The following is a 21,446-nucleotide window of genomic DNA, read 5'->3' on the forward strand; positions in this document are numbered from 1 at the left end:
CCCCAGATGCGCACCTCTCACCATCCTTCGGCTGCTCTAGCAGCGCTCACCTCTCAGCTCCCAGCAGGACTGGGAGAGCTCGGCAGCGTCTCGGTGAAACCGGAGTTGAGAAAGGGTCCCACCTCTGGCCCCTCGCCGCCCCCTGCACCGCGGCTCTGGCAGCGCTCCTGGGACGCTCGGCGGTGCCGCGCTGCTGAGGGCAGCGAGGGCGGCGGTGCCCGGGGCTCGGAGCAGCCCCACCGGGCACGGGCGGGCTCCTCGCACGGCCGCCGTGCAACAAGTCCCGGCGCCGGGCAGCGGGAGCACAGCCCACCGTGCGCCTCAGGGATCCGCCGGCCCTGCTCCCCCCGGACAGCCGCAGCCTCCCGGGGCACGACGGCGGTCCGGCTGCCCTGAGGGAAGGCTGGAGGCTCGGCCCGGCCCGGCCCGGCCCGGCTCACACCCCGGCCGACGCCGCCGGCTGCCGGCACAACCGCTGCCCGGGCCGGGGCAAGGGCAAGGGCAGGGGCGAACCGCAGGCGGGCTCCACCTCAGCACGGGAAAATGCGAAAGAAACGGGATCTTGATCCGTTCTTTCTGCTTTCCTTTTGTCTTCTGTTGTGTTTTATTTTTTTTTTCCTGGGTTTTTGTTGTTTTTTTGTTGGTTTGGGTTTTTTTTTTTGTTTTTTTTGCGGGGGGAGGGAGGTGGGGAGTTGTCGCTTTTTATGACAGCGAGGGCACAAGGCGAGTGAGGAGGCGGAATCGTCTCGGCAGTCGCTGCATTTTGTGTGGAAGCCGCTCGGGGGTTCATTAATATCATTAGCATTTAACCCCCTCCCTGCCCCCTCCCCTTGGCAGCGCGGGGTGACGTCACGCGGCGGCAGGAGTTGGGGGGAAAGCGAGGGAAGCTCAGTGGGCAAGGGGCGTCCCTCTCCCCTCCCCGCCGCTGCCTGTCACTGCCTCTCTGCTGATATTATAGGGGCCGAAGCCTGGAGCTCAAAGCGCGAAGTCAGCCAGTGTAATGAACTTCTGGAAACCTTTCCCTTTTTATACCATTCAGTTTCTGAGAGGCAGAGACTGCCTCCTCTGACGCCTTTTCCCCCCTTCCATTATTTTTCCAGGCTCTGATCTCCCTGCTTGCTGCACCGAGGCGCTCGGCGCAGAGCCCCGCTCCCTATCCTACCTTCTCCTTCGCCTCATTGTTGTCCTGGCTGCTGTGGCTCTCGCTTGCCTTCCAGGAGCGCGGTGGCGAGCACAGCCGCACCCCCAGCACCCTCCCAGGGTCCCGAGAACATCTACTCGGAGAGGGGCAGCCGGCGGCCGCCGACTTTGGGTCACTTCGTTGTTCTTTTTCTTTTTTCTTTTTTTTTTTTTTTTCATTTTGCTCCACTTTTTTTTTTTTTTTTTTTCCGCGCCCCCCACCCCCTTTCCGCGTCCCCGCAGCGTGTCCCCTTCCCTCGGGAGGACATCGCCGGGGGAGCGGGGCTGCGGCGAGGATGTGCCGGCCCCCGCGGCGGAGCCAGCAGTGAGCACCCGAGGGAGGCACCTGCCCCGCGGAGCCGGGGGGCCCCCGGGGGGGCCTCACCGCCTCGCCCCGGCGCCGACACTTCGCCCCGAGTTTAGCGACTCACGGGGGCTTCGAGCATGAGCAAGCCGGCGGGATCAACAAGTGGGTAATAACGCGGTGGAGGCTTCGAGCAGCCGTTCCGAGGCCGGCTGCAGCCTGGCCTGGGGGGCGGGAGGTGGAGGGGAGGGAGAGGAAGGGGAGGGGGGGTTGTGGCTTGGGTTTGCACCCCCCCACACCCCGCGCCCAATTGAAAAAGAAGTGTATATTTCCAACCGGAGCGGCAACGAATATATAGGCTCGGGGTCGCCCCGATGGAGTTTGGGCCTGGGGCTTACAAAAAGCCGTTTTCCAGCTGCGTGCCCCAGCATTCCGGGCTGGGAACCGGGGCAGAAGCCCGTGGGCAGCGAGCACCCGGGAAGGCGACTCCGCCGACGGCGGGGAGGGGGCTGGACCCGCCGGGACGCGGCCGGCTCCGTGCGGGTCTGCGGCACAGGGGTGAAGGGGGAAGGTTTGGGTTTAAAAGGCATTTCGGCGTTTAAACGCGCTGGTTTTCTCACGGGTTTTATGCAACCTTCTGCGACATAATGATTTCTTTTTAAGAGTTTGAAACTCCGGTCACTCAATTACACGGAATCGCGTAAGCAACTCAGTCGAAGGAGGATTTAAATGCAATACTTTGCACACCATTCCTAGTTACAACAAATAATCCTGCAACGAGGAAAGCAGAAACAACTTAAAAGTCACATTTTCCTTAATCCTAAATCCATGCACCTCATAACTGGGGAATTTAAAGCATGACTAACCGCTCTTACAGAATGGCTCAATTCGTATAATCCCAATGGGACTTTCGGAGTTTGTAATATGGATGGAGTCAGTAACAAAGGGGGGAAAAATACCCAATCCAATTTAATGTCTGACAAGTGATGGATCGGACAGCTATTTCCTCTGCGCTCCGACAGGCTCCCGGGGTTGCGGAGTGGCGGCCAAGGGAGGCAAATCTCCCTCCCGCCGCGGTACCTGCCACCGGCCGCCCCCCGCCAGCCCCGCGGCCTTCTCCTCGCCGCTGCCTCCATTATTTTGACCCGAGCCCGCCCTTTGTCCGCGGGGGCCGGGGAGCCGGAGGGGGGCGGGGGGGCGGCGGCGGGGCCGGGGGCAGCGGGGCCGCGGCGCGGAGGGCGCGCGTGGAGGCGGCGGCGGCGCGGAGCCCCCGGCACTGCGGCCGAGCTGCCGCCGCTTCGGCGTCGCTGGCTTGTCCTCTTCCTCCGCGGGGCTGAGTGCGGCATCTCTTTGCCCCAGCCCCGCTAGGAAGGGAATAAAATTGTAGTCGAGGTGCTAAGGTACTGCTAACCGGGGAAGGGGACGGGGACTAAAAAACCTGCGGCGGTCGGGGCTGCTTCGGCCGACTGCATTCCCTAGGTTGCCCGGGCCGAGCGAGGCTGCCGGAGCGGGATCGGGCCCGTGGGCAGCCGCGCCGGGACCTGCCGGGGCTCCTGGCAGGTTTCTGAGTGATGAGGAAGGGGCCGGCAGCCCTGGGGAGTCTTGTCCCCAAAGGGCGGCGGAGCTTCTGCCGGAGACATTTTGCGGAGGTGAAAACCCGCCAGGCTGGATCGCTCCTCCGGCCCCACGGCGCTGAGCGACCCCCCGGCCACCGCCGCCGCTTTCACTGGTGACCCCCTGACCCCTGGGGACCTCCCGAAAGGGACCCCGAGGCCCGACTCAGTCCAACCCCACGGGCACGGGGACACGCTGGGTCTCCTCAGCGCCGGGGCCCGAGCCCTGCCGGCCTCGGCAGCGCATGCAAAAGCACGACCGGCAGTCCCAGGGCCTGGGCGATCGTCCCGGGGGTCCTGAGGGGCTCCCGGGCGAGGGGGCTGCGTCCTGGCTTTTCTGCCCGCCGGTGGGCGCCCGGCGATGTCAACTGCGATGTCTGCCTGGGTGGTAACAAGACCCCATCCCGCCGTCCCCCGAGCCCAGACTAACTTCTTTCAACAGCCTCTGATGGTAATTACAGTAATCGGGGCTGCCATATATCCTTTAAGCAATTATGACACACAAAAAAAAGCCCCCAAGGACCCCCTGTCGTGGGATGTTCAAAACGGTTTCCCTGCTGAACAGAAATCCCATTTTCTTAGCGCTAAAACTTCTGAGACGAAGCGGTACCTCGGGGAACCGGAGCGCTTTTAAACAGAGTTAATCAGTTATCGCATGACCCCGTGTCAAGCTTACATTTTTCCCTTCCCACCCCCCGCCCTGCCTCTTACCCGTCTATTTATTTCATATTTTGCCCAGCAAGAAAGTTTTCTCATAACAGCCCCCGCGGGGCAGGGCTGGGGGTTCGGAGGGGCGGAGGGGGTGGGCAGAGCGCGGCCGGGACGGGGCGGCCCCGCCAAGGCGGGATGCGGGGGGCTCCGGCCGCTCCCTCCGCCGTGCCCCCCGTCCCGTCCCCGCCTCGCCGGAGCCACGGGGCTCAGCAGAGCGGCCACCGACTTGTGTGGGTTTGGTGGGATGATCCAGGTGCTTGTGTGGGTTTGGTGAGGTGCTCCAGGTGCTCGCCATCTACGGCAGGAATACGGGGACGTGTAAGGAGTACATGGGCCATGTGTTTATATGCATGCTGTGGATATGTACTACATAGTGCATAGGATTTTTTTTTTTTTTCCCCAAAGCGGCTCCCAAACTTAAAATCTGTGTGGGGAAAACTATCACAAGTTTTTCCGTCTCCACTTAAGCGCCGGCAGAGGAGCCGGCCGCCCCACTCCGCAGGCCGGCCGGGCAAGGGGGACCGTGTTGCTGCCCGGTGCCCCGGGGGGTGGCGGTCACACGGCGGGCCCGGGTGTGCGGGGCCGAGGCCGGGCCCGGAGCCGCGGGAAGGGGAGCGGCGCTGGGACGGGTGCGCGGGGGCAGCGCAGCAGCGCGGGCTCGGCACCGGGATGCACCACCGCGGCACGTACCGCTCCAGCGTGTCTGCCCCCACCCCCAGCCTGCCCCTCCTCCTCCTCCTCCTTTGTGTGCGTGCGTGTGGATCCTCTCTCTCCCCGTGGATGCTAAGGACTGGAGAGGGAAGTCGGGCGCTTTCCCCCGTTTGCATTGTGCGATATCCGAATTCCCATGCTACACTTTTTGACGGGTCACTGGTGCCCCAATAGGCAGGTGGCAAGGAGGGCTTGTAATTACACACTCCCAGAAACCGTGCCTTGGCCTCAGCCCTCCTCACGGGCGCCTACCTGCAGCTCCAAAGCCGCGGTTTGCTCGCAGGCAGTGGTGTGCGGGGGGGCATCCTTCAGCTGCGCTCCTTATTAATTGCGCAAAAGTTTTCTATTCTTTAACCTCTCTCCCCCCCTCCCACCTTCCCTCCCTCCGCCACCCCTCCCTCTCGCAGTCCCTAACCTAATCCCCGTCCCTCTCGCCGTGTTGTGTATAGCAGCTGTCGGGTTTCATTTAGGGGAGAAGCTGGCAGCTTGTGCTCATTGGAGGCAGTCAAACGAGTTTCAATGGGGAAAATCATTAAGTTAACACTTTATCTAATGTCCCTATTGTCTGCCAGCAGGCATTGTCTTAGAACCTTAGCGCAGACATGTCTGAAAGTATCTCGGACTCCTGAATTCTCTAGGGAGCGAGAGGAGCCCCTGCGGCCTGTTTCCATTGCCCCCTCCCGCCCCCCAGCACTGCTCCGCACGCTGCCGCTTTTCCCCCTCCATCTTCACCCACTCGTAGCCCGGGCTGTCCCTGAACTACTTCCAAAAATATATAGCGGCCCCGAGAGCCCTCTATTAGAGTTTGGAGACCAAGGCTTGGTGAGAGGGACTGAATTTATAATTCAAGGTCTGGTAAGAGGGAATAAGGCCGTTTGAGGAAGAGAAGAGAAGAGAAGAGAAGAGAAGAGAAGAGAAGAGAAGAGAAGAGAAGAGAAGAGAAGAGAAGAGAAGAGAAGAGAAGAGAAGAGAAGAGAAGAGAAGAGAAGAGAAGAGAAGAGAGAAGAGAGAAGAGAAGAGAAGAGAAGAGAGAAGGAGAAGGAAAAGAAAAATATTAAAGGAAAAAAGTAAACAAGGAAAAGAAAGAGAATAAGAAAAAGAAAACAAGGGAAAGGAAAATGAAATAAAAAGAAAAGAAAAATATTAAAGGAAAAAGAAAAAGAGAGCAAGGAAAAGGAAAAGAAACATGAAAATGAAAAGAAATTAAAAGAAAAAAATTAAAGGAAAAAGAAAAGAATTAAAGGAAAAAAGAAAAAATAAAGGAAAAGAAAAAATAAAAGAAAAAGAAACAGCAGAAGAGAGAAGGAAAAAAAAGAAGCAAAGGCAGAAGCCGAGCGGGGTTTTGGCGGGTTTCTTAAACGGGGCTGCAATCGTCTCTGCACGACTTTTTCCATCTCCCTGAGAGTATTTGCAGTTCTGGTGGCAGCCGGAGCGAAAGCAGCGCCCGGCGGCGGAGCGGGGGCTGCGGCGGAGCGGAGCGGGACGGGGGACACTGCCCGCCCGCCAGGCTCACAGCTCCGCTCACTCCTCCGCGCACGAAACAGAGGCGGAAAGTTTTGCTGCAGGTTTCGGGGTGAAGAAAATGGCACGCCTTCCCTGCCGTGAAAATCAGCCCCCTTTCGCCAGGGTTGCCAGCGGGGAGAGGAGGTTGCTTGGCTTCCCAATCATTTTATTTTGTTTTGGTTTGGTTTATTCTGTGCATCGGTCTCCTGACTGCTCTCCTGCCCAGGGAAAGCGCCGTCCTGTTTGCCGAGTGCCAGAAAGCCAGAGAAACACACACCCCCCTCACCAAAACCCCCGAATTCCCTCCCCTCCCCCTCATCCTCACTTCTCGCAGGCAAGACTGCTGCTCCCGCTGCTGTAATCTTCCCTTCCAAAATAGGTCTTGGCGATTATAGAAGATCCAAATAAACGTAGCGGGGCATGAATAATGCTCATTGTAGAAAACTGACACTTGCTCAAGGAAAAGAAAGTTGGCTATAAAATCACTTCATTATTTGCTTGTACTGCGGCTCTGGGGCTAATCCCTCCGGAGGTCAGATTGCTGAGAGCTCTCTCTCTCCCTCTTTCCCTTCTCTGCTTTCAGGTCGCATTTTAGACATCCCTTGCAAAGTGTGTGGGGACCGCAGCTCCGGAAAGCACTATGGGGTTTATGCCTGCGATGGGTGCTCGGGATTTTTCAAGAGGAGCATCAGGAGGAATAGGACCTATGTTTGCAAATCAGGAAATCAGGTACCAGCAGCAGCCTAGCCCCCTCACCGCCTGCACCCCCTACCCTGCATTTCCCCAGGGGCTCGCATTGCCCCTGCCCCACCAAGAGAGAGACTCCGCAGCAAGAGATGCAGCAGCCGCGCAGCCTCACCCTCCCTTGCCGGGTCCCGGGCCGAGGCCGGGCGCTGGGTGCCCCAGCCCGCCTCGCCCTGCACGTCCCCCCGCCCCAGCGCACCGGAGAGGATAGGAGAGATGTGCAGGGAGAAGGAGGGATGTGGGCAGGGGGAAGGCAGAGCCAGCGCATCGCCTGGGTACAGGAGGACAGAGAGGGGCGGCCTCCCGGTAAGCCTCAGAACAGCCAGGCGATGGACAACCATGTGTTTACAAACTGCGTATCGTGCCCGCGCCCAGGCGGAGGCAGCCCCGCTTTTCCCCTTCTGCTCCGGCCGCTCTCCTTCCCACTCCGGGAGCGTCCCCGCGGGGATGTGAGGCTGGGATCGCGGAGGGATGCGCGGTGCAGCGGGAGCCCCGAGGGGGCGGCGCCGCCGTCGCTGTCTCGGGTGCTGAAGGCGGCCCGGCCCGCCCCGCCCGGCCCGCCCTGCCCCCAGGCCGAGCACCTGGCCCGGCCCGGCCCGGCCCGGCACGGCGCACGCAGGGCCGGCCCCTCCGCGCCTCCCGGGGCCGGCGGGTGGGCGCTGCTGCCCCCGGCTCGACGGCTGGTTGTGTTGCAGGGAGGCTGCCCGGTGGACAAGACGCACAGGAACCAGTGCCGAGCCTGCCGGCTGAAGAAGTGCTTGGAGGTCAACATGAACAAAGATGGTACCTGCTCCCCCTCTCCCGGGGCTGGGGTGGCGGGGCAGCCGGAGGGAGATCCTCTGAACTGGGGAGCGCTGAGTCACCCCGGTGTCTCCTTGGCCCGGCCACGACTGACCCTCCCATCCTGCGGCACCCTCAGACACTTTTCCCCAGGCACCCTCGGGCGGGGGGCACAGGGCTGGCCTCAGGAAATTGCAGGGAGGGAGGGAGGGAGGGAAGGCCGGTCGAGCAGCGCGGGCACCCCGCGGTGACTGCCTCGGCCCTCGTTGATGCCCACAGCGGTGCAGCACGAGCGGGGCCCCCGCACGTCGACCATCCGGAAGCAGGTGGCTCTCTACTTCCGCGGGCACAAGGAGGAGAGCGGCGGAGCCCCGCACTTCCCCGCCGCCGCCCTGCCGGCACCCGCCTTCTTCACCGCCGTCTCCCAGCTGGAGCCCCATGGCCTGGAGCTGGCCGCTGTCACCGGCACCCCGGAGAGACAGGCTCTGGTGGGCCTGGCACAGCCCACCCCGAAGGTCAGCCCCTGCCCGGCCCCCCGCGGGCTGCAAACCTTGCTGCTGAGGTGCCTGCAACCTGTCACCTCCTTCCTGCCTCTGGGGTAGACATGGCAAAAACAGCAAGGCTTGAGGCTTTGTGGGTTGTGGTGGGGACTTTTGTTACATCTCTAAAGGCTGTGAGGAGATGAGGTGCAATCCGTCTGGAGAAGCGGTATGCAGCAGGAGCAGCTCATAACCTGCTCCATACAAACCCTGTCTCACGCATTCTTATACCTTCATGGATGCAGAAATGCTCCTCCTGCCTGGAGCCCATCCACAAGTCAGTTTTAGACCTTGTTTCACAAGGAATGCAATCCCTATGAATGAGTTTTCTTCAGAGAAATGCCAGTCTCCATGGTGGTGTAGTTCAGAAAGTACTTTGTGTACTGACCAAAGCCTGCAGCTTGTCCCCACAGACACAAAACTCAAACTTGGCTAAGCTGGCTCTCTGCACTTCTTGGTTGTGACATTTCCTGAGCAGCCCAGTGGAAGCACTGCTGTGGCCTCGACTGCACAGGAATTAGCTGAAAGGTGATGTTTTTCATTAGCCCATTTGCAATGGCATTTTGTGTCTTCACAGCATCTAGAAAATCACAGAAGAAACTGCTTAAATCGTTCTGCATTTTCAGAGCTGGTACATAGCTTGGCAGAATCCTTCATAAACGTGGTCACAACATACAGTTTTATGTGGTAACTTTTAAAAATGCTGAATCAGAATTTATTTGGCAAGAAAATTTAGCACACCCTTGAAAACATAACTCCATTCAAACCCTACACAGCCTCTAGATAGTTATGCTAAGGCTCTGTGCATCTACTTACAAACTGTTGCAGTCAGGGAGCAAGATGAAGGTTTAGGCTAAATGAATATTTACTGCTTTGCTGAGCAGGGCTGGAATGCTAAATCAGCTTCTGAAGCAAGGTTACAAACTACATGTTGTTAATCACATTTTTACTCTTCTAACTCTGCTATCAGAGGTGTTCTATTGTATAACAGAGTAAAGCATGACACATAATTTTGGTATGCTTTTTCCCTTCTGATGCAATAATTTCATTCTCCTTTCAAGCTCCTGCTCTGAACAGTTTCTGTAGTACAGCTCATCCACATGGATAAGCAGCAAGGAGCAGTTTGGAGTGAGCCCACTGCAAGCAATGCCCTCTGCTTGCAGAACAGGAGAGTGCACACTGTACTGGGCATGACCAGAGCACTGGATGTAGGGGAGAGGAAGACCAGGCTGCCTTGGTGGCACTGTATGAGATGGCTTTATTTTCTCTTTGCCATTAGTACCCACACGAAGTCAACGGCACCCCGATGTATCTGTACGAAGTGGCCACTGAATCCGTCTGCGAGTCAGCAGCCAGACTTCTGTTCATGAGCATCAAGTGGGCCAAAAGTGTCCCAGCCTTCTCCACCTTGTCCTTACAAGACCAGGTAAGGCAGTGGCAGTGGGAGTGGCAACGGCCTGGCCTGTCTGTTAAAGAAGGCTCAGACTTCACATTGGGTCCTGAGCTTCCAGTCCTAGACTTTGAAATCCGTAATGGACTTCAGCGGCTCTGAAGTTCAGTGCAGCGTTTCAGTGTGTCCCTGAAAACCAGGCAGTGATTTAGAAACTGCTTTCCTCCAACTTCTATCTTGTGAAGCAAGTGAAAAATGAAGGAAATCCAGGAAAAAGAAATCTAACATAGAACTAATATTATGGAAGAACAAATGCTAGAGGAGGAATCACCAGGCTGCAGACCAAACTTAGTATGCCCAAACTGTTTTTCTACTTGTAGGACAAGTTTTCTTTCCATTAAATGGGGAATAGCATCTTACTTTGCTATTTAGGGATGAGAAATGCTTAGTTAAGTTTATGGCTTCAGGATATGACTGAGGTTGTTTCTGAAGACCAATTCTCCTCCTCTTCCTCCTCCTCCTCCTCTACCAGTTCTTCCTTTTCCTCCTCCCCCTCCTCTATGCATCCTCCTTCTCCTCCTCTTCTTTTTCTCCTCTCCTCTCAACTGTTTATGCAGACAACATTTTTTTCCTTATTCACCTTGGCTTACGATTACATCAATATGGTGGAAGCAGTATTTGGCCAGCCCCCAATATTTTTACCATTAATTAAAATCTTCCCTAATATGTTTTGTTTTCCTCTATGATAATTTCCCTTTGCCTCAAGTAAATCATAGGTGAACCATACAAGATGAAACAATTTCCTAATGACTTGATTCTTGATGAGGACTCAGTATGCTTTGTATAATGCACCAATTTTTTAAAAAGTAATCAGATAATTGTGAAATGGAAGGGTGGAAATCTACACAAAGCTCCAGTCATAAAAGATGTCTATTACTTTGATATGATTGAGCTAATTTACCAAAATGGTAACTAGAAAAACTGTGCCATAGATGTTACACAGCAGTCGTCAGAGAAACTAGTTCCTCTCCCCAGAAGCACATTACAAGTTTTGCAGTTGATATGCAAATATGTATTTTGAGCTACAAGAAAAGAGCTTCCTAGAAAACCAATAATGTTTTCAATCTAAAGGTAAATAATGATAGTCACAATGTGTTATAAAACTAAGGTATATAAAAATGCTCATTTTCTAGCACCAAACCCACGTCTTGAAATCCTTGTTGTGAAATTAGTCAAAGAGGAATGCTGCTCAGTTCTACCTGCTGTCCTGCTATGCAGTGAGGATGAGGGGAGAGATGAGATAGGGCCTGGAAGGTCACACATGCCAGTAGGAAGACAGGAATCCCAGTGTGGCATCCTGCTGCTCTCTAATCGTGTCTTCTGCTGCCACTTATCCTGTGGAGCACTGGGTCTGTCACAGTGAGCAGCCAAAGAAACAGGCTCAAGTGTCAGGGACAAGAAGAAGGTGCTCCAGCAGCAGCCCCAGCACACAGGAGCAGACTGGGTCCATTTCTGGACCAGTGATGTCCACAGGAGGCTCTATAGGCAAAGGGTTTATCTGACATAACAGGGAGGCATTTCCCACACCATCATCTCTGTTCGTGTGGAGAGGAGGAGGCAGCAGGATCTGCAAGCAGGGGAGATCTCCCTGGTGTGTGACCAAGCACAGCCTGCTTATCTACCATAGGCACCACAGTGCTCCCATTAAATAACCCATTGCCTCTTTCACTTTCATAGCAGGGACTAATCTTAGTGAGTAACATATTAAAAACCCGGCCTTTGCTTAACATCACTTTCACTTGCTGTAGCTCATTGCAAGTCAGCTTCCTCAAAACTCAGAGCTGCTCAGCTCAAAAGCTTTGATTTGGGTCTCTTCCTGCATGATTCCCCTGTCACTTAGGAGAGCTGAAGAAGAAATAATTCTGATTTTATTACCTTATTTCATGAATAATCATACAGTTGATTTTTATAACATTGCTATTGCTTTATTTAATGGCCCAGCAAATGTCTGCATTTCTCTTTTGGTATCCCTGATTTTTGCCTTTTTTTTTTTTTTGCTCTTCTAAAAAAGCCAAGTGCACTGTAATTTCAGAACTCTGGGGCAGTTTTATCTTGATTGAAGGCAGGGAAATAAATAGAAACCGATTTGCTGATAAAACACAAGTCTGAGCATTGCTGCATTTTTACCTCTGGTAAGACAGAGGCTGTGTCCCTTCCCTAGATTCATACAGATTAAGTCCATTTTGAACTGGAAACCACAAAACAAAGAATGCCATGCTTCTAGTGCTGCTGGCTTGCACACCTGCCCACGTTATCTGTGAGACAGGTTGGCCCAATGCAGGTCCCCAGCAAAAGGTCACAGCAAGGATGGGGTTGATTAAGAAGCAAAACCAGTTGTTCAGAAAGCCTGGTGTTTGTTATTTCTTTGAAGAAGGAGGGCTGAGTATGACTTCAGCATGAATTATTTTAATTGGTGGTTTTACAGACTTATGCATAGGCATGAAGAAAGCTTTTGCTATTGGAATAGTCTCTTATTTCTAAAGTCTTCTGACTTTAAAGGCTTAGTGGGAAAAAAAATATGAAATTGATATCTTCCAGGAACCACCATTCATTGCCATTGTATCTGCATGAATGAATGACAAAAAAAGAGCAAATGAAAGCAAATGACAAAAGGAAACGAAAGGCTGGCAAATAATTTTCTGTGTCATACAGACACCTGCACATCCATCAGGTGGGATTATCCAGAGGAGAGACTGGGTTTGCAGGTTGCAGTGGTTAGGAAACTTTATGGAATGTTCATCTGCTCTCAGAAGAACGATGAGATGGGGACCACACTCTGCACACAGCACCCCCTCCCTGTCTCCATTTCAGGCAATAATCTGGGCAGTTTTTGGTACTGCAAAATCCAATGTAAGTGTTTCAAACACTTACACAAGCTGTATGCAGAGACACAAGTACCTTCCTGTCACACTTCCCTTATGTTATGGAGAAGTTCTGCAGAGCACACAAAATGGCAAAAAGGCATGAAATGGACATAACCCCACAGTGACAAGTTGATAGCAGAGACTGAGAATTCAGACTGGAACAGGATGGTTTAAAACTTGTAATCATGGAATCACAGGAGGCATCAGGTTGGAAGGGATCACACCTGATCCAACCCCCCTGCCTCAAGCAGGGTCATCACAGAGCACATGGCACAGAACTGTGTCCAGGCAGTTCTTAAATATCTCTGGTGAGAGAGACTCTACAACCACTTTGGGTAACCTGTTCCAGTGCTTGCTGCACAGTAAAGAAGTTTTTCCTCATATTCAGGTAGAATTTCCTGTGCAGTTTCTGTCCATTGCCTGGTGTCCTAGTGGCTGGCATCAAGTAACACTGTTCTGAACAGCAGTATTGTTAGGAGTTTTCACATAGATGAAGGATTTGCTTTTATTGAGGCTTTCTGTAACACCCACTACTTTCACATACCTGATTCCAAGGATATCATCATTCATTTGGTACAGCATCTTTTTTTACTTTGCTCTTCTTTACAGACTCTTTACATACTTCAAATACCCTCCTTCCTCTTTTCCTAAGAAGCTAAGCTGCTGGTAGTTTCAGGGACCATAGAAACATCGATGACTGCAGGTTTTGGGGTTTTGGTTTGGTGGCTTCATTTTTTTGGGCAATCTGCTTTCACTGCATGGAGTTGCTAGAAGGTATCGTCTGAGCCCACTACAGTTCTCACCTCTTCAAATCTCTCCCACCCTATTTTGTGACACAAGGTCTCAGCAACATGTACACACCGCCATGTGCCTTTTGGCCATGCACTTCAGCTGAACCAGAGGTCCTCCAATCCTCTCTTAAGAGTTGGTCTGGGCTAACAATCTAACAACCCATAGATGCCCTCCAGACTAAATATGTCTGTTCTGGCTTTGCCAGTCTGCATTTCCAGAAGTCTTGTCTCCTCTTCAGATGCACCACTGCCTCTTCAGGGAAATCACAAGCATTGCCTCAGGGAAAACAGAGAAAAACACATCCTCCATACAGGCATGCAATGTGCAAAAACTGCAGAGAACTAGCAATGCTGTCAGCATAGGTGCCTGGATATTCTCATCTCTGAAAGGAAACAGCTTTTACTGCCTGGAATTTCTGAGTGATTTTAAGCAAAAAAAGAGAAAAACAAGTGACACTGATGTTTGTGTGCTCAGATGCTGTGCTTGACAGATATAGAGAGTGGCTTAGTAAGGAAGGGGTTATAAGATGGATGTGTGCTCTAAAGCACTGCTCCTTACAATGATCCAGGATGTTATCCAGGCTTTTCTTCACAAAATCCTGCGTTCTGGAGGGAAAGGAGTGTAATCTCCAGAGATCAAGAGGAAAGACCTGTCCTAGAAAAGCCGTATAAGTGCTGAGGGGGAGGAGAAGAGAACCCATATCATGCTGAGAAAGCAGGTGTATTCATGTTGTGAGCAAATGCTCTGGGAAAAGAATTCTCTCTTTCTTTCTTTTCCCTTTTGGTCCACAACATGGTGCACAGTGAACAACCCTCAGTGTTTTTCTACATTGCACAGACTTTTTTCTAGACACCTTCTCAAAAGGCTAAGAGAAGAGCTAATGAATGCTGTGGGGGAAATACCATGACAGGCATTTAAAGTAGTTTTTAAAATAACAGAAATTTACATATTTAAATTGTTTATAAATCTATAAATTATACACTATGTTATATTGTACATCTATTGTATGACAGCTGATGCTTTTGGAAGATGCTTGGAGAGAACTGTTTGTTCTAGGAATAGCACAATGGGCCATTCCAGTTGATGCTAACACTCTACTGGCTGTATCTGGTAAGAATTGCACAATTTAATGACTTTGTTACAAAAATTACCATAAAAATACATTACTGAAAAAAGAACAACATGTAAAGAATAACAAATTCCTACTGAACAATAGAGCATACCTGTCATTTATAAATCTATATTTAAATGCAAATAATGTTGTTTTGTTGTATTCATGACTGCTTGCATTGTCATTTAAATGCAAATTACTGTGTTTGTTATCATCCAAGAGAAGATTTTATATTAACTTTCATACAATATAGTCAGTTTACATGGAACTAGATAGACAAGTGTGACAATAGAGAGGACATTGATACAGAGGATTTTGTCAGAAATCAATATGAAATAAAGCAAATGCCTTTAATATTATTTATTTCATCTGTTTCTGTTTCAGGCATGAACGGTGACAATACAGATTCTCAGAAGCTGAATAAAATTATTTCAGAAATACAGGCCTTACAGGAGGTTGTGGCTAGATTTAGACAACTTCGGCTAGATGCTACTGAATTTGCCTGTCTCAAATGCATTGTCACTTTTAAAGCTGGTAAGCAAAAAGGATCTCTCACTTGTCTGGTCTGATAACTGTGAGGTTGCTGCTTTAAAGTGATGTTTTAAACCAGGCACAGCTTTGAATCACCCAGTAGGTTTCCCCGTATTGAATTCCAATAGTCATTGCTGCATTTTGAAAGGGCTGACAGCGGAGTGCTGGGGAACTAATGGGAACGTTTAATTTCCATTGATAGCACTAGCTGAACTGTTTTGATCCACACAAGAGTCAAGCTGAACTAGTAACTGATCTGCTTTCCAGTGCCCACACACAGTGGTTCTGAACTGAGGAGTTTCCGCAATGCTGCTGCCATAGCAGCCCTTCAAGACGAAGCCCAGCTCACCCTGAACAGCTACATTCACACCAGGTCAGTGGTGGCTTCTGCCAGTGCTTCTGGCAGCTGTAGGGCTGAAATCCTGCTCTCATTGCATGCAAGGTGGCATTTGCACTGACTGAAATGGGGACCAGGCTGCCACGGAGAGTATACATTGGCTGCCAGCCGGCTGGGGTTTCTGAAATAGAACCATAGAAAATGTTGGAAAGGATCCTTAAAATTATTCAGTTCAACCATTAACACTGCCAAGTCCACCATAAATCATGTTCCCAAGGGCCACATGTACACGTTTTAACTATCTTCAGGGATGATGACTCCACCACTTCCCTGTGCAGCCTGTTCCAATGCTTGACAACCTTTTTGGGAAAGAAATTTTTCTAATATCCAAACTAAACTTCCATTGGTGCAACTTCAGGCCATTTCCTCTTGTCCTATTGTTTGTGACTGGGAGCAGGGACCAAAACCCACGTCACTACAATTTCCTTTCAGGTAGAGAGTGATAAAGCCTCCCCTCAGCCTCCTTTTCTTCAGACTAAACAACTGCAACTCCCTTTAGCTGTTGCTCTAGACCCTTAACCACCTTTGTTGCTCCTCTTCAAGTGTGCTCCAGCACTTGGGTGTTTTTAAACAAACAGAAAGGTGTTAAAAGGAGATCTCTTCCTCTGAGAAGTGATAATGGCTGGGCAATACTTTGCAGTTCAGAGGGCTAAATTTCCTCTATGTTATATTCAATCAAATACCACTAAAAGTGATGCTCAAAACATTGCATCTCTGTTAGTATGACTGCCTTTCATACATGATCTCCAGTTCCCATATAACCTCCTCCATTTTGCAGACACAGAAATCAGGACACAAGGAGCTTAAGTGGCTCTTCCAAGATGTCACCCGGAGTTTGTGATCAGGTTCAAATGAAAACCCCAGAATTTGTGAATCCCATTATGGTGCTGCAGCAAAGTCCTTTAGCTGCAGTGGAAGTCCATGAGACTAAAATAGTTGAAGATGGAGCAGTGGAAGAGGAACTGTTATACATTTATTTCCCTCTGAAACTTTGATTTGCTGTCATAGTAGCTCTGTCAGGCAGAAGCCCTATCAGTATCAGAGATTAGATGGTAGCAGTCTCTGAAGCACTTTTATTAGTCTACAGGGAATGGCCTGCACTGGGGATGGAAGTAAAAATGCAAATTCCATCCAGTTATTGCTGCTTCAGAGCAGAAAGAGTAACTGCTGCATAGTGGTCTCTTCCTATTCTTAAGGAAGGCCTTTTCCATGAAGATTGCTCCCTGGAGACCTTAAGTGAGACAGGGCCTGTTGGAGAGAGAAGCCAGGGAGGAACATATAGCCACATCTTCCCTTCCAAGGAATCAACTTTTCCACGGCATTTCTGTGTTGCCGCAAGTATTTAGATACTGTGCTACCCAGTGTATGTTGTAAACAATATCCTTTTACAAGGGAAAAGTGCAGTCCACTGACAGGACTCTCACTCAGACTCCCTTGTGAGAGGGCTTTCAGCCTGTGTGTTTCATCCTCAGGCTTGAATTTACCCTCCTGCCAATGTCACTGCAGTATCAGCCCTTTGATCTCAGTGGAGGTGCTCTCAAGAGGATGCAAGGGAGGGCAGTCTGGGGAAGCAGCATGTCTCTCCTAACAACCTACACTTCACTTTAGGGAGACCTCTGTAAGCAGAAGTTTGAGAATCACTGTTGTAAAGACAGCATAAGCACAGCTAAAAATGCACATCCTGTGCTGTGCTGGCTTCAAAAGCTGGGAGAAAGGCCAGAAAATATCCTACACAAAAACACATTACCTGGGGAAAAGCACAGCTTCTTTAACTAAAACTCTCCTAACAAATGTCAGTTGGTATTCAATACATCTGCTAACCAAAAGGGGATGATTACCATGACAATCCAGCTAGTTCTAAACTGTACTTCAAATGACAGGGCAGTTACTACAACTCAAGCTCTTCCTTGTATTGCATTGAGAACATTGCTGTATGAGAGACACATCAGAGCAGGTCCAGTTTTTGTATTCCTACTGCTCCAGGGGAATGAAAAAAGGAGCTAAACAAAACTCAGAAAGCTTGTCCTATGTTCTGCTGACTGCCACAGAGAGTTTTCCTTAGAGTCAACCTTGTTGCTCACACAAGTACAAAACACAGATTTTTGGCACAGTTGTCCTGGGGTGACAATAGTATCCCACTAGATTCTGAGTCAATCTAGACCATGCAGAGTGCACTTAGGTTGAGCTTATGGTGTTTCCTCCCAAATTTGCCTCAAATTGGGACACATAGGTAGCATCACCTGTGCAATTTAGTAAATATTGGTCTTTTTCTATAAAATAAAGTCCTTCCTTTGAAAAAATACTTTAAAACTTCAATGAAATTCTTTTTCTCTCTGTCTCTAGGTATCCCACACAACCCTGTCGTTTTGGAAAACTTCTATTGCTTTTACCAGCTTTACGTTCAATTAGTCCATCTACAATAGAAGAAGTGTTTTTCAAAAAGACCATTGGGAATGTACCAATTACAAGACTGCTTTCAGATATGTACAAATCCAGTGACATATAAATTACCTTAAAAGAAACAATCAGGATGGACAGTTTGAGAAGAACTTTTATCTATGGAGAATAAGCCTCAACTAACAAAATCTACAGGAAGCATAAGCCTGGGAATGTTTAGTCCTTAAACTCATTGACAAAAAATACCCCAGTAGATATGATTCTGCTGCTCTGAACAGAGTGATTTAGATCATGGAGAGAATGCTTTGTTCTACAGAAAAAGTGAAAGTGGTTGGAATTTGGCTGCTATTCCTGTTACTACAGGATGGAGGCAATTCAGATGCCAGTCATAGTTAACAAAGACTCTGCTATTCTCTCATTCAACTGGCAGATCTGAGACAAAATGTGAAAGAAGGTACTTTAGCTTGTTCAGTATTTGGAACCGGGTGACCAAACTTGGCTTCTGTTGTAACACAAGATGTGGTGGCCTTCAGAATTGTTTTAAAAGTAGCCTATGTTGGGAAAATGTTTTTAATAAGATAGGCAACATTTGAGACCAAGTTACCAAAACATTGTTTCTGCTATAATGCATCATGAAGTGGCCTTCAGAACTGATTAAAAGGTAGCTTATGACGGCAGCTCCATTCTTCCTACAAAGTGAACTGGTGATCTTTGATGCAGATGTCACCACAATTTGTTCGGTTAACATCTCAAACACAGAAGAGCTTTATACATTTCCTTCCCGACCTTCCCTCCTTCTTCTTCCACACACAGACACACATTCACACATACACACACACACACACACACACCTGAAAAGAGACAACACAAGAAAGGAAGACTAAAACAGCAAAACCAAATACAATGGAGATGACCGCTTCAGTGATCTGCTGGCTGTCCCGTTGGCACAGTGCTGAAACCAAAGGCAACGGTGGCCAAACTCTTTGTCAATGAGATGTGCAGAGAAATGAAATGACTATTAAAAAATCAATGGAAGGAATTTTATTTCAAAGAAATAAAGGTTGTTGACTGATACAATGCTAACAATTTCCAAAAGTCTCCAATGCCTTTTTAGAAAACTCCAGGTTCTAATTTTGAAGCCTTGTTCGCCTACACCCTCTCACACACAAAAATGTTATAAGCTGCTTATTTGATGTATGAATAATGTAGAAAGAAAAAACATTTAAAGATAGCTGCTGTACTTTTCAAAATTTGATTTGTTATTAGGAACTAGCACTGAGAAAGATCAGCACTTGAACTATCATAGAATGAGTAAAACTTTTCCTGTACAAAGTGGATTAACCGATTTGTGAAGTTAAAAAGTTGTACTCATTGTATTTACAAAGAATAAAAATATATTGAATTTAAATTAATTTCCACTGTTCTTTCAACCGTTGTCCTTAATCAGCTTCTTTCACTGTCCCCTACTTACCAGGGAATAGAAGTATTCTTTACTAAAATGGATTGCCCTAGATCCTGTGGAGTTTCCATCATCACAGGTTTTTAATAACAGATTAGACAAACATTAAAGGAGTAGCTTAGGTGATCCTGCCTTGTGAGATCCTAGATGGAGCTATTTTCTGTAATCCAAATAAATACCAGCTGCCAAATAAATACCACCTTCTTTCTCAAGGTAACAGGTAGCTTTTTCTAGGATACAACACTACGTGCATCAGAGGTCTACCACAGTATGTGCCTTCCGTTGCATGTTATTACAATTTTTAGTACCAGTGAACCGTGCAGTAACAAAAGGTGATGAGTACAAAAGCACTGCTTCAATTAAAAAGACTGAGATTTTATTAAGGTGTCTAACTGTGTAATCACACCAAAAAAAGAGGGAAACAACTCCTAATCAACACAACAACTTGGCAAAAGTAGGAGGGAAATGCATTGTACATATGGCAATGAGTAACTGAAGAACCATGCATGCTAAAATGACAGGTAGAAATAAACTGTGTGTATTGATAGCTCACTGGTTTGCAGTGTCAAGGAATACAGGTCACAAGTGAAATCCTAGCTCTGCTGACTTCCAAGCTCAAAAATCTCACATGTTTCAGAGGTCAAAGTTTTAACCCCAGCTCTCTTCCATTTGCAGTCTGCTGGGTCTCACATTCTATCTTTTCCAAGACAGACAGACCATAAATACACAAGATGAGTCACAGGCTATGGGACCTCAAAGTATCTTCTATACAAACTAGCTTGGAGCACTTAAAAATGCACTTACCACAAAGCAGAGCACATTCTTAACAAGAAACCAACAAACTGTTTATAATCCATTCTTCCTGCAACTGTAATAATCTCCAACTATCTTCTGCTCTCTACACTGAAAAAAACCTAAGAGGGTAGAAAAATCAATTGCAGTTCTCCAACTCTGTGACAATTCAGTCTATGAGCTAGAGAAATAAAACCCAGTGCTGCACAGAATCCATCACAGAACATTCATTTCAGTAAGATTCATGCTGCTGTCACAGAGCAGCAATGAGCATGAACTACATCCACCCTGCTAGACAACCAGGCCATCACACCCTGCAGTTTGCTGCAGTCCCTCCATCGCCCAGGCCAGAGGACACAACAGAGCGTACTGGCAAAGCAGGCAGGGCAATGGCACCACACCCACATCTCATCCTCTCACCTGCAAGACCTGGCCCAGCTGCAGAGCAGACTCACAAGCTGGGACAAGGCCCAGATCCCTATGGTTTAGGCACAGCTAATCTCAGACTGTGTCTTGCTCACACTGCTGCACATTGCACTGAAGCACAATCAGTTCCACTCCACTAGGATGAGGGTCTCTAGCTAGCCTTGAAGGACTTAAGGCTAGGTGAGATCCCAGAGTGCTATGCAAATGCCCTGTCATTCTAAGAGACTAATGCTCCAAAGTCCTCACTTTGGAAATAGGAATACTTTGACATCAAGCATGCAACTTTTCCCTCTTCAGCTTAAATATTTTAGTTTTTCTTTCATGGCCAATGATAGAGATTGTGTCATCATCTTTCAAGTTTAAGATGTGGCATTTACTTTGATTTCTGGAAGAAACTTCTCTAAGAAAATAACATTTGAGAGAAGAAAAATAACTTACTCTGTATCTAAACCTACATAATGAAACTTCAATATATTTAAACCTTACTTCTCCCTTTTCAAGAATAACTCAACTTTTAGGGGTGATTCAACAAGGAGAGGGAAATTCGGAAATTATTTACATTATCAAAAACATCTTGAAAAGCGACAGCCCTGGGCTGCAAATGGACTGTCAGTTTTGGTCCTTGGTTTCATGAATAGAACAGTTAGAATCAGCATAGTCTCAGTTAAGTATGAGGTTTCTATCTAAATTTAAATTATGCAGAGCAATTATTCAAACATCTATCTATTCAGTGCAGCTAATCAATAGTACTATGTGTAATTCAGCCAGCCACCACTGCCCTGTCACTTCAGTCTTTTACATTCAGATTTCCATAAATGAGGTTAATGGTCTTAGTTAAAAGAAGCTGCTAATTTTGCCAGAAAGTTTTAGGATGCTCTTTACAGAGATTGTCATAAGAAGGAAAAAAGCAGACCTGAGACTAAGCCAATACATAGCTACCAAATAGCATGAAACTCTAGAGCCGATTGCTACTAGAATATCCTGGAATCTGCCGTCAAGAGCATCTGGACAGGCAACTTCCATGCCATATTTTGAAGACTAAGGAAGCTTCTCTAGCTCACTTCCTTCCTATATAAAAGACAACTTCAGCAGTGCTGCCTGTGAACTGCAGTTCAGCCATCCAGCACCTGCATTGCACCAGTG

The 21,446-nt window shown here is 48.9% G+C and overlaps 1 protein-coding gene across 1 annotated transcript; it reads left to right on the forward strand.

Annotated features, from left to right (window-relative positions):
- The first annotated feature begins 866 nt into the window (after positions 1–866).
- On the forward strand, positions 867–19,034 carry NR2E1 (nuclear receptor subfamily 2 group E member 1). Its single transcript, XM_063150970.1, has 9 exons — positions 867–1,648; positions 6,605–6,750; positions 7,461–7,548; positions 7,825–8,060; positions 9,364–9,510; positions 14,204–14,300; positions 14,686–14,835; positions 15,100–15,205; positions 17,573–19,034. Exons 1-9 carry the CDS (start codon positions 1,624–1,626, stop codon positions 17,733–17,735), a joined length of 1,158 nt encoding a protein of 385 aa, XP_063007040.1. The 5' UTR covers positions 867–1,623; the 3' UTR covers positions 17,736–19,034.
- Positions 19,035–21,446: the final 2,412 nt, after the last annotated feature.

The sequence above is a fragment of the Melospiza melodia genome, chromosome 3 (assembly GCF_035770615.1).
Source record: "Melospiza melodia melodia isolate bMelMel2 chromosome 3, bMelMel2.pri, whole genome shotgun sequence".
Taxonomy (NCBI): Eukaryota; Metazoa; Chordata; class Aves; order Passeriformes; family Passerellidae; genus Melospiza; species Melospiza melodia.

What these genes read in the sequence shown, in the direction of transcription:
- NR2E1 (XM_063150970.1), top strand. Translation starts at nt 1,624, where the DNA reads ATGAGCAAGCCGGCGGGATCAACAA. An exon ending in TTTGCAAATCAGGAAATCAG is followed by an intron (nt 6,751 to 7,460) that starts GTACCAGCAGCA and finishes GTTGTGTTGCAG; the next exon opens with GGAGGCTGCCCGGTGGACAA. An exon ending in CACTCTACTGGCTGTATCTG is followed by an intron (nt 14,301 to 14,685) that starts GTAAGAATTGCA and finishes TTTCTGTTTCAG; the next exon opens with GCATGAACGGTGACAATACA.